Raw genomic sequence first — 15,787 nt, 5'->3', positions numbered from 1 at the left:
TCTGTTGAGATAATCTGTGCAAAGTGCTTCATAAATGTTAAAGCACCATATAAATGCCAGCTTTAGTTATTCCATGATATACAGCCTCATAATGTCCTTGGAACAATATTGGATGTCAAAATCATAGGTTTCAGGGAGAAGCCTTGGGTTATTAAAAATCTTATGCAGTATTTTACATCTGTTTCAGCCTTTTCTCTCACTTCTATAAAGAGCTGGAACCAGTTCATTATCTGTGGTATCTGTCCAAGATAGATGTTGTTGACCAGTTCTCTGGGCTGTCCCTCACATTGCATAGCGTGGTCTTGGGAAACAGGCATTCTCTTCTACTTGGTTTTTTTTCCTGCTTGGCTATTTAGGCTGGATGCTTGTGAGTGATTATAGAGCTCTATGGGGAGGTCCAGAAGTGCTCTAGGATCTGATTCTGCCAGCATGTTTTGTCCACAGACAGGAGGAGCAGGAGGATCTCTAGAGGAAAATTTTCTTTGATGTAGACTTTGCATTAGGCATCCCTCTTGTCAGTGGCCATTATTTTTGGTAAGAGTATTCTTACCGGTTTTATGTTGAGATTGTTATGAATAATCAGAGGGTCAAAGGACAAAATTATGTCATATTTTTCAGTATCTTTTGTATATTTTCTCATGTAAAAATGTATTGTTCCTAAAGGCTTCTGTGATATCTCATTGTGATGTGAGGTGACCCTGCACATGTAATGATTTTTCCAGCAGGGGATAAGTTCTGGTAGATTATACCATATTAGAAAATCTTGAATTGAATCCCTAGGGACAGACTGTCCGCCTTCTGTGGACCAATCATTCTAAGTAGAGGGAAGCTCATGAACATGAGGGAGGGATATTTAGTGATGACTTCTTTGGCCACTGTAACCCATGTTGCCCTGGGTAGGGTGGGTTCAAACTTGAAAATATAAAAGTAATGAAAATACATGTTTAAAAAAAAGCCAGAGTCAATTTACAATTCCTGGTTTTTAGGAATCCTTTTCCTCCTTTGTGGAAGGTTTCTGAAATCCCTTTAGGTAGGACTTTGCTAGTCTTTGATTATTGCTGCCTTGGCACATCCCTCTCAAGAAGCTGCTGGTCCATCACCTCTGAATTCTTGTGACTTCTGCTACTCTCTCTATGGGGTTCACTACCAACTCTAGTCCCTATTCAGTCCTCTGATAGGACTTCAGGTTCCCCTAAACTAACATGTTTGTAAGGGGAAGAAAGAGGGAGAGGAAGGGAAGGAGAAAGAGAGAGACAGAGGAGAGAGAGAGAGAGAGATGGACAGATGGGAGAGATTGAGAGAGTGACAAGAAAGACTCTCTTCTCTCCCCAAGCAGTTTCCTCTTAGTGTCTTGGCTGGAACTCTCATACTGCTAGACTGGCCTGTAGTTGGATGGGACAAAATCATAGGAGTCCCATGGGATTTGATTGATTTTCTTCAATGTGTCATAGGATATTTCCTGTGTGGTGCCATCTTCTTTCATCCAGTGACCCAAAGTCCCCATGATTCTTACAAATTGATTAAGGACTTAATCATACTTAATTTACTTTTGATTGATTCTTTCCAGATGTCTGGGCTTTCTGTAATTAATTAGAGTAGGAGTGGATTCCCACACTTAAACCAATAAATAACACTAAAAATTAGTAAAAATTTCGGTCACAGTTTCCTTAACTGGTTTCCTCACATTAAAAAAAAAAGAATAATAATGCTTATTCTGGTCTTGGAGTTGATTCTGGAGTCATTCTCATTCTTTTTTTCCCAACTCTTTTGTGGATTTACTTCACTTTATTTCCTTTGTATTTATACCAGCTATTTTGCTTCAGTCCAGGTAGTTCTCCTCCTTTGGCCCACTGCAGAATGACCCTTTTGTCCAAGAAACAAGTTCATAACCTTTTTGAAATTTTCCGCAACTGATGATTTTTTAAAAAATTTACTGTTAGTAGCAATAGGGAAATAGGCAGTAAGAATCCCAGATTAGGAGGCTAGACTTTTAAGAAGTGTCAATAAAAATCATCACTGTTATTTATTGGTATATAAATAGAGCTGGGCTCAGATCTTTTTTTTTTTTAGGCCCAATATTATTGCATAAACATTTATTTCCTAGGCTTATTTCTATCTTTAGAATTCCCAACTCCCAAACTGCTTTGTACCAGATTTTTCTGACTCTTAGTGAGTCTCAAAGTCCCTCATGATAATTATATGAATGTGGAGAAGAAGGAGGTGGCCTAAGGTCTGGGACTGAACACTTCTCTTCCCCAACCCCAACACACCTTTCCTTCTCCCATTCAGGCATTCATTCAATTAAAATTGAACAAATTAAGCATGTTCTTCATGTAGAACACTCTGCAAGCCCTGAGGAAGACATGGGATTTAAGGCATCTTTCCTCTGGGGTCAGCAGTACAATAAGTATGGGCAGGCCAGCCTCCACAAAGCTGTCCAACGGCTGTTCTTAAAGCACTGGCCTATTGGTGTCACTCCCCGATTCCTTTCTGCCCCTAGGATCAAATACCAATTCCTCTGCCATTCATATCCCTTCCAATCTTGGCCTCTTTCCATGACGTGCCCCTGATGCTCTTTCTTGCCCATGGCATTCCCCCTCCCTTCTCTGGCTCTTTGCACAGACCACCTTCTCCCTCCTATTCCGAATCCTTCCTCTCCTTCACGTCCACCTCTTGTGCCTCTGACTTCCCCTTTGATGGTCTGGCTGAGGAAGGCCTTTCCTGGCTTCCCCATCGTGAGGGCTCCCTCCCAAAGCCTCTGTAGTTATTTTGTTTGTTTTTCGGTGTCTATTAGCTCTATAATGTGACCATTATTTAAGAGCAATTTTATAAAACAGCTGGTTGTCTTCAGGCTATTGGTGGCTTTTCACTTCAGCAAGATTAAGCTCTCTCATAGCCCAGGCACTGATGTTGGTGCTGGGGACCCCGAGACAAAATGGAAACCATGGCCATGGCTACTTCACCCTCCAGCAAAGTCTGTATGTGTACACAGAATAAATCCTCTCGCTCCTCTCAGAGTTTACTGAGGGAACTTCTCCACAGATGAGATCCCTGACCCAGTTCAGAATATTTCTGGGTACATCTTTGTTTCTGTTTGTAGAGTCCAGATTCCATGAGGGCAGCAACCATTTGATTTCTGTCTTTGTATGCACAGCACTGGGCATAGTGAATGGTAAAAAATGGGCGCTTCATAAAAGCTTGTTGACTGCTTGATAAACACGTAGGGAATTGGCTGCCTGTGGTTGAATGGGAGAAGTTGGATGGAAGTGATGAAGAGAATTCCTGACTTCTGTTTCAGGGTTAGAGTGAGCGATGTAAATGGGCTGCTCTCCGTCCTCATTTAGGGGACCACCGAGTTCTGTGTTCATTTCTGCCCCATATTATTGGGACCCTGGACAAATCAGTCGTCATTTTCTGCCTTAGGTTCCTAATCTGTAAAATGAGTGGATGTTCTTAAAGGTCTCTTTCCACTTTAAAATTCTACACCCTCTGATTAAATGTATTGGTTATTTGAGCCCATCCGAGAGGATATATGATACTTTACTAAGGCTTTGTGTGTTGCGGATTGTATTTCTATATAAGGTCACAGAGCATTCATGCAGATTGCTTTACATGATCTAATCAGAAGCATGGCGCTAATAGGATTGCAGTCGGCAAGTTGTTCTCAGAAAGATGAGAAAGCAGTCAAAATTCCTTGAGAGTTATCTTTCTGATTGATGGATTCACGAACTAGATTGATTAGAAACAAAGGAAATAAACACATTTGACCATTTGAGCAAGAATTGGAGCTAATTTTACATGGTGGTAAATATGTGACTTTAAGATCCATAGAATTCCTTGTTTTAACATCCCCCTCTCTAATGACCCTCAGATAAAAAAAAAATCTCATGTTCTTGCACACTAACATGTCTTTGAATAATGGCACAATGCCATAAAAATCTCAGCATCTGAAAAAAATGCTGCCATTGTATCACATTAAACTCTAAGATATCAGTTCTTCTACTCTTTGGAACTAGTTCAAAGAACTGTCGTCATTGAGACATTTTTTTGCTTTATCCTGTTGTTCATGGTGTGCCCTTGAAGAGGAATCAAGATTATGAGAATGGAAAAATTATCCAGAACATATTTCTCCATTCTGTGAATTTAAGGCCTACTTTGTAAATAATGGATCTTAGGGTCTCCCCATCCCTTAGGATCCCTATCTGAAGCTCAAATGATTTAAAAAAAATTGAAACCCTACCTTCCATCTTGGAGTCAGTACTGTGTATTGGCTCCAATGCAGAAGAGTGGTAAGGGTAGGCAATGGGGGTTAAATGACTTGCCCAGGGTCACATAACTAGGAAGTGTTTGAGGTCAGATCTGAACCCAGGACCTCCTGTCTCTAGGTCTGGCTCTCAATCCACTGAGACAACCAGCTGTCCCCAAGCTCAAATGATTTTAAGCAAAACATTCATGCTGATTCAATTGTTTTGGTTGGATGGAAGAGGCAGCCACTAGAGACATTAGGAAAGGCAGGTGAAACCGGCAAAAAACAATTACTTTTAAGCCTAGTCATCAAAGGGGAAGCTAAATTTTTATGCTTTTTAAATTTTCTTCATTTTATTTCTAAGAATAATGATTGTGATGCCATTAAATGTGAGTATTTGTAGTATATTATACTGAGGAAATAGAAGTAATTTTAAATATTAACTTTCTGAATAGGTTTGTTGTTGTTGTTTACTTGTTTTCAGTCATGTACAACTCTTCATGACCCCATTTGGGGTTTCTTTGGCAAAGATACTGGAGTGGTTGGCCATTTCCTTTTCCAGATCATTTTGTAGTTGAGGAAACTGAGGCAAACAGGATGAAGTGATTTGATCAGGGTCACACAGCTTTCCTAACTGAGACCAGATTTGAATTCAGGGACATGAGTCTTCCTGACTCCAGATCATAAGCTATATCCACTGAGCCTTCAAGTGACCCACGTTGAAAATTTCTTTAAGCTCATTATTCTTCATAATTGTTGCACATCCTCTTAGAAAATATCAGGCTATTCACTGAACATCTTTGATAAAAGGTTATTGATAATTTCTATCTTTGCAGGGCCTTGGTTTATGTGAAAGGAAGACTAGGTTTTCTGAAAATTTTTGTATTAATCTATTTCAAAAAGTAAAAATTGAAGCACCTCAATTAAGAATGCTATATTGTGGGGGCAGCTGGGTGGCTCAGTGAATTGAGAGTCAGGCCTAGAGACAGGAGGTCCTAGGTTCAAATCTGGCCTCAGACACTTCTCAGCTGTGTGACCCTGGGCAAGTCACTTGACTCCCATTGCCTAGCCCTTGCTGCTCTTCTGCCTTGGAACCAATAAACAGTATTAAGAGTTAAGAGTTTAAAAAAAAAAAAAAAAGGATGATCTATTGTGAACCTGTACTAAAATGGCTCCATGGTGGTGGCTTTGATATCTGCCATGTATGAAGCAATATTTCACATATGTCTCTGAGCATTTGTTTTATCTGTTTAAAAGATCTCCAGTCTGAGAAGCTAGACATTTTCAACGAGGTAGGTTTTAATAATATTATTGAAAATATGATGTTACTTCATTACCTAATGTCTCGCTGTCATCATAATTTTTTTTGCAAGCAGCCTCATTGGCCTTCTGACATTTTACTGTGCATTTGACAATTTTAATGCACCCTTTCACCCTTTTTTCTAAGATTTGGAAACTTAAGTCTGAAGTTTGAGCTGCGGGCTCCAATCCTATTTTGGCGAGGAGTAACTGTTTCTCCCTGCTGTTCCGCAGATACCTGGCTTTTCCAGAGACAGCTACTCTCCATTCAGCCAGTTTTAAATGAGTTTGTTTGTAAACTCTCTTATTAAGATGCACTTAGATAATTAAATATTGGTAAGTTCTATATGCAATAGACTTTTAAAACTAGCTATTTTTCTTTTTCTCTCATTTTATGTACGACAATTAGACACTAGTGTTCTTCCAGTTTAATGAATAGTTCCCTTAAAGATTTATTAAAACTTTCAGCTTATTACAAATTTTCTACATTCCTGTCTAATAGAGACAGCAGGCTAGAGTTTATCTCTCTTGGTGATTCTTAAACCTTATTTTTCTAATTAGGGCCTATCTACTATTTGAGCCAAGTCCATGACTACCATGGGGTGAATAAAAACTTTCCTGATTATAATTCTCTAATGTATCTTACTTGGTCATAATGGAAAGAAATAGAGTTCTCATAGCTCCCCTTAGTTTCATTACATTTTTCTCCTTTTTCACAAGATTTTGGAAATGAAGGAGGATGATTTCTTCTGTGGCTTGTCTTTTAATGTAACGTGTGTGTGTATGTATATATACCCACTTTGATTACCACATCTCTTTCTGAGTTAGGCAGTTTAATCCAATCAAAATACAATGAAACTAGTTAATCAATCTTTTTTAGAAGTTTCTTTACTAAAACTTCATTTAGTCTCCTAAAAGGGACCTACTGTGGGTTAATTTCAGAGGCTAGAGTGGTGATCAGTTTTTCCCTTCTATTCACCAATATTTAACAGGAAATGCTCTCTAAATGGAGAGTTTGTTGTAGTCTCTCTTCTTCCTTGCTAAAAAGTGAAGGCAGAAGCCAGAGCTTATTTTAGTATCTAAATGGGTTTATTGAGGTCCCAAGATAATGAATAAACATGCTGAAGTAAACTGTCATATCTGGGGAAGGCAAGTAATTGGTGAATTTTAATTGGGAGCATGATATGAAACCAGATGATTTATACTTAAGTAGAGAAAAAATAAAACAGCTTAATTTCTAAAATAGTTTGTTACTTAAAGGTATCCCTTTGGATCTGACCTTGAAGGAGAGGGAAGCTAATTGACCAAGACTGAATGGGAAGCTCTACTCAGATTTGAATTTATTATTAGTGTTTGAGCAGCCCAGCCTTAGAACTTATCTGGTAATCTTGGGAAGAGAAGGCAACTTAGATTGTAAGTTCCTTGAGGGTCAAGGATTGCCTTTTGCCTCTTTTTTTATCTCCAGGTTTAGACCAATGCCTGGCACATGTTGTTCAGTCATTTTTCAGTTGTGTCTTGCTCTTCACACTCTCATTTGAGATTTTCTTGGCAGAGATACTGGAGTGGTTTGCCATTTTAGCTCATTTTACAGATGAAAAACTGAGGCAGAGTTAAGTAGCTTGCCCAGAGTCACATAACTAGTAAGTGCCTGAGATCAGATTTGAACTTAGGTAGTTGAATCTTCCAGACTTTTGTCCCTGTACTCTATCTGCTTACCATTTAGCTGCCTGCCTGGCACATCCTAGGTGCTTAATAAATGTTTATTGGTAGATGGATCAGAGGGCCTAGTGTAGGTTAAGATGATGAGCTTCAGAATAACCTTGAAGAAGCTACTAATTTTAGAGTGGGGAGGCAAAACCTTCACAGTAAGGTTTTTCACTAAAGTTACAAAAGGGAAAAAATAGTTTAACATGTAAACAGAAAGGTTACCAATGATTATTGCATACTTTCAAGAAAAATTTAAGCTTACCATGAAAGCAGAAAGAGTTACAGTTTATTACATTTAGTATGTTTTTCTTCTGCTGAGAAAAGGACTCTCCCAAAATGTGTTTTAAACTGGATGTACTGCAATAGTCAGTAAATGAGTACAGTCCCACCTTGGTTCATCACTCAGGCCTATTTGTACTTTCAGAAACTTGTATATTAGTGGCACTTAGAATTGCGTGGTGGGTCGAAGCAGTCACATGAGGCAATGTTTTCTTTTAAAAAGGCTTTTTATAATATAAATGAAATCTTAGTATTGGTTATTTTTTTAAACTGCTTATCTTCTGTCTTAGAATTGATAGTGAGTTTGGTTTCAAGGAGGAAGAGTGGTAAAGGCTGGGTAGTTGAGGTTACATGATTTGTCTGGAGTCACATAGCTAGGAAGTGTCCAAAGTTGGATTTGAACCCAGTACCTCCTGTCTCTAAGCATAGCTCCACTGAATCACCTAGCTGCCCCATTCATGCTGATTATCTTGTCCCATTTTTATTTGTAGATGAGGAAAAGAAGGCCTGATTATACATATACTTTATTATTCATACCACAGCTAGAACAAGAATTACTAAATGAAAAAGTATTTATTAAATGTTTACTATGTGCCCAAAACCATACTAAGCATTGGGAATATAAATAGAAAATAATCCCATTTCCCAAAGAGTTTATATTCTCCCTGGGGGAGACAGAATGTGCAGGATGGTTCAACAGCATCATGGATGGGAAAGCTTGAAGGTCCTGAGGATGCATCAGCAGGACAGACATTGCAGTGCCTTGTGGTGTCTGTACTGCAGAGTGGGGAGTCCCACGGGACCACTATCATTGGCAACCAGGGTTTCTGGGCTCCCTCAAACCTCTAGACTCCAGGTTCAAAGTTTTTGTCATGGAATCCTAGATTTTGGCAAGGAAGGGCCTGAGAGGTCAGTTAGTCCAGCCCTCCCATTTTTCAGATAAGGAACTTGGCAGGGCTCAGGTAGGCAAAAGTGCCTTATACAAGGTGACCCAGAGATTATTGGACAGACATGATTCAACTTGTGTCTTCTGACTCCAGAGCTAGTGACCTTCCCATTCAACCATGCGCCTCCTACTCTGTCATGCTGTTTGCCAGAATGAATTACACTGATTTTGAGTTGATAAGAATAATCCACCAATAAACATTTATTAAGTGTCTACTTCTAATCTTTTCCTGATTTATATTTGGCACTGAGAGGAGATGCAATAGGAAGAATGCTGATTTAAAGTCAGGGGAATGAGTTCAGTGCCTTGGTTTGCCATGGAATGCCTCTAAAATTTGGGGCCTCCGTTTTCTCATGGTTAAAATGAGGAGGTTGGATTAGATGGCCTCTGAGATCCCTTTCTGCTACAGATCTCTGGGACAGAAGATGCTGTTCTCTTCTGGTGCTTTCAGGGAGCTTTGGGGTAGAGCAATAATAGGCTAAGCTAAGCCTGGGGAACTGTAAATAAAGGAATAGGTTGGAGTTTGAAATAACTTAATTCAGGGAGTATTTTTTCTCTTACTTTTGATTATTCCAGTATATTATTTATGACCTTTTAAAATAATATTTTATGTATTCCCAATTACATGTAAAATGATTTTTAACATTAAAAAAATTTTGAGTTCCAAATTCTCTCCTTCCTTCTTATCTTTCCTCCCTTCTTCCTTTCTACCCTTTCCCCCTCTCTGAGACAATCTGTATTATTTATGATCTTGCACATTCTCTTTTCTCTTTTAATATGTCCTTAAAATATCTACTTCTCTGATCCAGTTGTTCTGGGAAACAATTTTGGAATTTACTAAAAAATAAGTTAGGTTGACCTAGATATGTCCTTTGACCCAGATATACCACTAAAAAGCATTTATAAGGTTAAAGAGGGAGAGATTTTTTTTGTAGTAGCAGAGAATTAGGAGGAAATCAGAAGGAAAACTATGGAATAGTTGAATAGGTTGTGGAGTTGGTAAATATGGATATAATATAACATTATTGCACTGTAAGAAATGATGAATATGAAGAACTGAGAAAAACTTAGGAAGACTTGTATGACTTGTGAAGGGAATTAAGCAGAAACAAGACAATGTATATGATAAGTCCTATAATGTAAAGAAAAATAACATAGAAAAATGAACTCATATTAGTGTAATAATTCATCATTACTTCAGAGGACTGAAGGTAGAATTTGCCTACAGTCTCTTGGCTTTGAGGGGTGGATTATAAGTGCTTTATAAAGTACACATCTTCATATGTGACTATGTATTAATTTGTTTGGCTTGATTGTATTTGTTTGTTATAATAGAGAGTTCTATAAGTGAGTGAAAGAGTCATTAGGATGTGACCATGTTTGAAAGAAACTTCAAGAAAATATTTTATTTTGTTTTTTATGTATATATTTTTTCAAATTATATGTAATAAAAAATTTAAACATTTTTCTAAAATTTCGAGTTCCCATTTCTCACTTTCCCTTCCTATCCTCCTTTCTCCCTGAAACAATAAGTACTTTGATCCAACTTGTACATACATAATCATACAAAACATATTTCCATATTGGTCATGTTGTGGAAGAAGACTTATATAATATAGCAGAAAAAAACATGATGAAAATAAAGTGGAAAATAGTATGCTTCACTCCGCATTCGGACTCCATCATTTCATTTCCTGGAGATGGACAGCATTTTTCATCCTTTGGAATTGTCTTGAATCATTGTATTGCTAAGAATGGCTAAACCAATCACAGATGGTCATCATACAATATTGCTGTTATTGTATACAGTGTCTTTCTGGTTCTGATTAATTCACTTTGCATCAGTTCATATAGGTCTTTCCAGGTTTTTCTGAAATCTTCCCACTTATCATTTTTTATTGCACAATAGGATTTCATTACAATCATAAACCACAACTTGTTTAGCCATTCCCCATTTGATGGAAATTCCCATAATTTCTGATTCTTTGCCACTACAAAAAGAGCTGCTATAAATTTTTTTGTACAAATAGGTCTTTACTGTCCTTTTTTTTTTTTTTTTTTTGCTTTCTTTGGGTTACAGACCTAGAAGTGTTATTGCTCTAGCAAAGGTTATATGCAATTTCATAAACTTTGGGGCATGGTTCTAAATTTTTCTCCAGAATAATTGAATCAGTTCAAAACTTCACCAACAGTGTATCAGTAGTCCCAATTTTCCCAGATATCCTCCAACATTTGTCATTTTCATTTATATTGAAAAATAAAAATGATATTTTAGGAGAACTCAGTTGGGCCAGAATGAATACAATTGGGGAATCAATATGACAAGATGTAAATTGGAATGGCATGCTGTATTTAATGCAGTGATTCCCAAAGTGGGTGCTACCGCCCCCTGGTGAGTGCTACAGCATCCAGGGGAGTGGTGATGGCCACAGGTGCATTTATCTTTCCTATTAATTGCTATTAAAATTAAAAAAAATTAATTTCCAGTGGGCTAAGTAATATTTTTTCTGGAAAGGGGACAGTAGGCCAAAAAAGTTTGGGAACCACTAATTTAATGTTAGTACAGTATAAAATTAACCATCTCTTATTTCTAAAACTTATGTGGAATTCTTGTATTTTTTCTCTCAGATTTTCTTTCACATAATCAATAGCGAGTAAAACAGAACTCTCCCCCTCAAACATTTTATGTCTTTTTCTCTCACCTCTTCTCAGCAGGGGCAAGTAGCCATTTAGCATGACTTGCTCATTACCTATTCTACACTCAAGCCCATTTTTTTCCCATTTTTCGTTTCCATTCTTTCCTCATTCAGATTTATTCCCAGATTTATACATCAAGCCCTATTTTCCCTTCTGAAACCCAGTCCTGCTTTAGCAACTGCCTGCTGGACATCTCCACTTAGATGACACATAGGCAAAGCTAATTTAATATTCTTGTCATTAATTTGTCCCCAAATCTCTCCCAGTTTTCCATGTTTCTGTTTAGGGTGTTATTGTTCTTCTAGTCACCCAGTTCAAATCCTCCTGGTTTCTCCTGCTGCCAGCCCTTCTCTTTGTGTATTATGGTCCAATGGAAGGAACAATGACCCTAGAGTCAGAGGACTTGTGTTCAAATTCCCTTTCTGATACTCTCTGTGTGACCTTTGGCAAATTTCTTAACCTCCCAGGCTCTTGGCTTCCTCATCTGAACAATGAAGGAGCTGAATGGCCTCTTTGGTGTCCCTTTCAGTGTTAGAATGGATCTTTTGGCCTAATGTTCCTGTATATAGACTGGTGTCCCTCATTGGAATGCAAGTTCCTTGAGGAAAGGAAATGTTTTTACTTGTTCCTTGAATCCCTAGCACTTTGCACAATACCCTGTAGAAATGCTTATTGATTGGCCCTTGACTCTTTCCTTTCACTCAACCCCTTTGTCCATAGTATTCTTCAAAGCACAAGCCTGATGCTTTCTCCTTTGTGGTGCTTTGCCTGATTTCCATCCTCCTGAATTGTTTTTATATGTTTTGCATTTCATTATCTGCATATAAATAGCAATAGATTGTTAACTCCTTGAGGTAGAGAATGTTTTTATGTTCCAAGTGCCTTACATAGTATAGGAACCTAGTAAGTGCTTAATAAGCAATTTATTATCTTGAAGTTAATGGGTTTTTGGGCAGAGTCAGGGTAGTGAAATGGACTGAACACTAGACTCTGAGCTAGAAGATCTGGAGTTGAGCTCTGCTCCTTCCTATGTCTTGGTGGATCAAGATCTTTAAATGCATAATATCCTCAGGATTTAGGGTGGAAACTAAATTATTAAATTTTTTTGGAAATGTTTATTTCTTTCCAGACAAATAATTTAGTTTTTTTGTGTCCTCAAGACGTCTCAAGCTTATCATATCCCCAGTGGAACTCTCTTTCTTTCCCACAAAACTTCCTTTTTTCAGAACTTCTCTATTTCTCTAGAAGGCTGTCTTCCAGATTTGTAACCTAGGCATTACCTTTAACTCCTTACTCTCTGTCACCCTGCAGATTCAAACTATTGACAACTCTCACCATTTCCTCCTCTGCACTCTCTCTCAAACCCAGCCCTCTTTCTCTACTCAGCCAGCACCCACTTTAGTTCATTTTCTGATCACGTCTCATCTGGATTATTACTAAATAGTTTCCTGACTGGCTTTCTATCATCTAGGCTAGTGATGGGCAAACTACGGCCCATGGGCCAGATGTGACTCCCTGAAATGTTCTATCTGGCTGCGCCACATTATTCCTAATCAGAAGAATACAATGAGTAGGATATAATACAACGAAACTTCAAAAGAGTTGTCTTAGAAATAGACGGATAGATGAGCATTTCCTTTCCTTTGGCCCCCCTCTTTAAAAAGTTTGCTCATCACTGATCTAGGCTCATCCTACTCCTTTAATCCTGTTGTCAAAGTTTTTTTTTTTTTTTTTTTTTTCCTTAAGGGAAGATCGGACCATTTGACTTCCTCCTTCAACCATCTCTAGCAGGTTTCTTTCTCTTCTAAGATAAGATATCTAGTCCTCTGTTTAGCTTTTAATGCCCTTAACAACATGGTGCCAACCTTATTGGCCAATCCTTATTGGCTGTTACTCCCATTCTCTCACTTTGATCAGGCCAAATCCCCCTTCCCTCTACTCCTTACACAAAAAATGTCTTGTCTGCATGCTTTTGTACATCCTGTCCTGGAGGCCTGGAGTGCACTCCTTCATTACCTCCACCTAACAGAGTTCCCTCTTTCTCACCTTCTATCAAAAACCTTTCCTGGACTCTACAATGGCTAGATCCTCTTAAACTGCCTCCTATTTAATTAGTTTGAATTTCTTTGTATTGATATTCATTATTTATTCTTTATATATAATATGTAACTTTTACCTTTTCCAGTCACATGTAAGCTCTTTGCAGTTAAGGATTTTTCCATTCTTTGAATTTGTATTCTCAGCATCTAACTGTGCCTTGGTCTCAAGTAGGTACTAAATCTATGCATGTTGATGAATAGAAGATTGGAGCATAGAGTTGGTGCTCATGACTATGCTAACTGATAAGGATTAGGGAACAGGAAAGTGAGGGGAAGGTGGAGTCTTGAATAGTCAGAATTTATTACATGGAAGGCCCATCAAATGAGTAAACCCAAGTTCTGCTTTCAGAGTTGGTGTTGTAGAGCAGGTCCCCACAGAGCTCTATTCCAGGTGACTTCTTGCCTGGCATGATGGTGGCTCCTGAACTTTAGGAAAGGCACACAGGCTTGGAGCATTGTTGGTGAGCCATAATCACACCTACCACTGCTTAATGCTTTAGCTTTGGGGGTGAGAAACTACTGTGTGAAAACAGCATATTATTTCACTGGATAATTTTTCCCACATGGAATGTGTTTGCGTTTCTTTATAGAATATGGTGCCTACTTTAGCTCTCTTTTTAAATTAGCACAGAAAAGAGAAGGCAAATTGTGTAGAGTGAATAATCTTTTATACAGAGATTAAAAGCTAGAGATAAGGTGATAATATATTTTGTTTACTTTTTTCTCTCTTCAGGCAGTTACTCTCTTAACTGAACTAATTAGGGAAAACTTCAGGAACAGCAAATTAAAACAGTGCCTTTTACCGACCCTTGGGGAGCTGATCTACCTTGTAGCCAGTCAGGTAAGAATGTCTGATTAACTTTATAACTCTGGGTAAAATGTCCTGAAATTTTTTTTCAACAGAGAAATAATTACTCTCTAAAAATGTTTTGGCTTTGTGCCCTTGGAGCATGCCTAGAGAGCCTCGCTGGGAAGGTGACTCCTCAAGATGCATGCTTCTCAAGAGGCACCCTAGTGCTGTTACTTTAAAAGTGTGGGGTATTCTCAGGTCAAATATTGGAACCGATGGGCTTAAGGTTCCTCGCATGCTCTCTAGGTGCTACCATCTTTGATTCCCTCAGGTGAGAGAAGACATTCCCAATGCTGGTCTACAACCCCAATTCTTTTTGAAGCAGCTTCTTTGTGCACATCTGGCTTTTAAAGTGTCCATGGGAATTTGTGACTGCCAGAGTAGATTGCACTTCAAAAGATGCCACATGGAAGAGGCCATTGATTCAACGAGGGAACAGTTATTTCATTAATGTCATTTTTCGAATGTAATTGGAAAGAATACAGTAAATTAAGGCATCAGTATGAAATAATATTGTCCACAATTATTGACAATTAGCAAATGAATGGCTCATCTCTGCCTTTTTTGGGGGGTGATAGGTGTTTGGTTTTTAGTGATTGTTCAAGTATCACACAAACAAGATACCTAAATCATTTGGGGCATTTGGATGATCACTTCTTGAAGAAGAGAGCTTTTATAGAGAGAGCTTTGTTTACAGTTTTATTATTTGTTTCTTCATCACCTTGCCCCCTCTCTTATTTAAGATGGCTAATATTCTAGGCCTAAGGTGCGATAAAGATGGTTTTTGTATAGATGTGCTCTAGTGCTTCACTGTAAAAATGTTAAATGTTTGATCCATACTTAATAATTTTTATCTTTTTTTTTTAATATTACCTTCTGTTTTAGTATCAGTTCTAGGTTTAAGACAATTAGGGTTGTCATTTGCCCAGGGGAGAGATCTGTACTGTCACTGATGCAAATAGAAAATAGGGAAGTTACACAATTTCCACCCAGGTTGGGGTCCAGTCCTGTTATGCAGTGGGGTCCATGACAGTTGAGCTCCAGAGAATCTGATAGAAATAAGACTCCAATCCACTTAGTAGGCAAAAGACCTTCCACCCTCCAGATGAATCCAAGTAATAAAAGTGATATTTATATGGTGTTTTGTTTGCCTTTATATGATAATTTATTAACATTTTCTCATTTGGCCCTCATAGTAAATCTTTGAGGTTATTTCTACTGGTATTACTAGCACCATTTTATAGTGGAGGAAACTGAATATTAGAGAAGTTAAAGTGACTTGTGCTAGTTGATGTTGTAAGAGGGATTTGAGCCCAGGCAAGGTTTCCTTACATAATAAGCAAGGTGTGTAATCCCCTCATGGATAGTTAGGGATTGACTATTTCTATGATATTTTATTTGTCTGTGAAATTGAGGCCATTTATCCTTGCAGAAATGGAAACTATCTCTTAGCATTTGGAATAGTTGTTAACGTATATTGATATATGTATGCAGAAACCCAAGTAATTTCTTTTGGGTAAGGGCAAATTACCCTCAAACGCCAATATATTTGCTGTCTGCCTCTTTTGACTCGCATGTATTTAGACTTAATCCTGATGTCCTTTGGTGTCATTTTCATTTACATTATTGTAATTGTTTGATTTCTGGTTCTGTCAGAACCTTCA

The 15,787-nt window shown here is 38.0% G+C and overlaps 1 protein-coding gene across 1 annotated transcript in view; it reads left to right on the top strand.

Moving 5' to 3' along the window:
- ULK4 (unc-51 like kinase 4) overlaps positions 1–15,787 on the top strand; it is a 660,820-nt gene that overhangs the window by 102,753 nt on the left and 542,280 nt on the right. Inside the window, exon 18 of the mRNA XM_044679671.1 lies at positions 14,007–14,114. Within this exon, the coding sequence (XP_044535606.1) occupies positions 14,007–14,114 (108 nt within the window). The remainder of the gene's footprint in view (positions 1–14,006; positions 14,115–15,787) is intronic.

Source organism: Gracilinanus agilis, chromosome 5 (assembly GCF_016433145.1).
Source record: "Gracilinanus agilis isolate LMUSP501 chromosome 5, AgileGrace, whole genome shotgun sequence".
Lineage (NCBI taxonomy): Eukaryota > Metazoa > Chordata > Mammalia > Didelphimorphia > Didelphidae > Gracilinanus > Gracilinanus agilis.
Note: the sequence above shows the minus strand (reverse complement) of the source record. Positions and strands in the feature narration are given on the sequence as shown.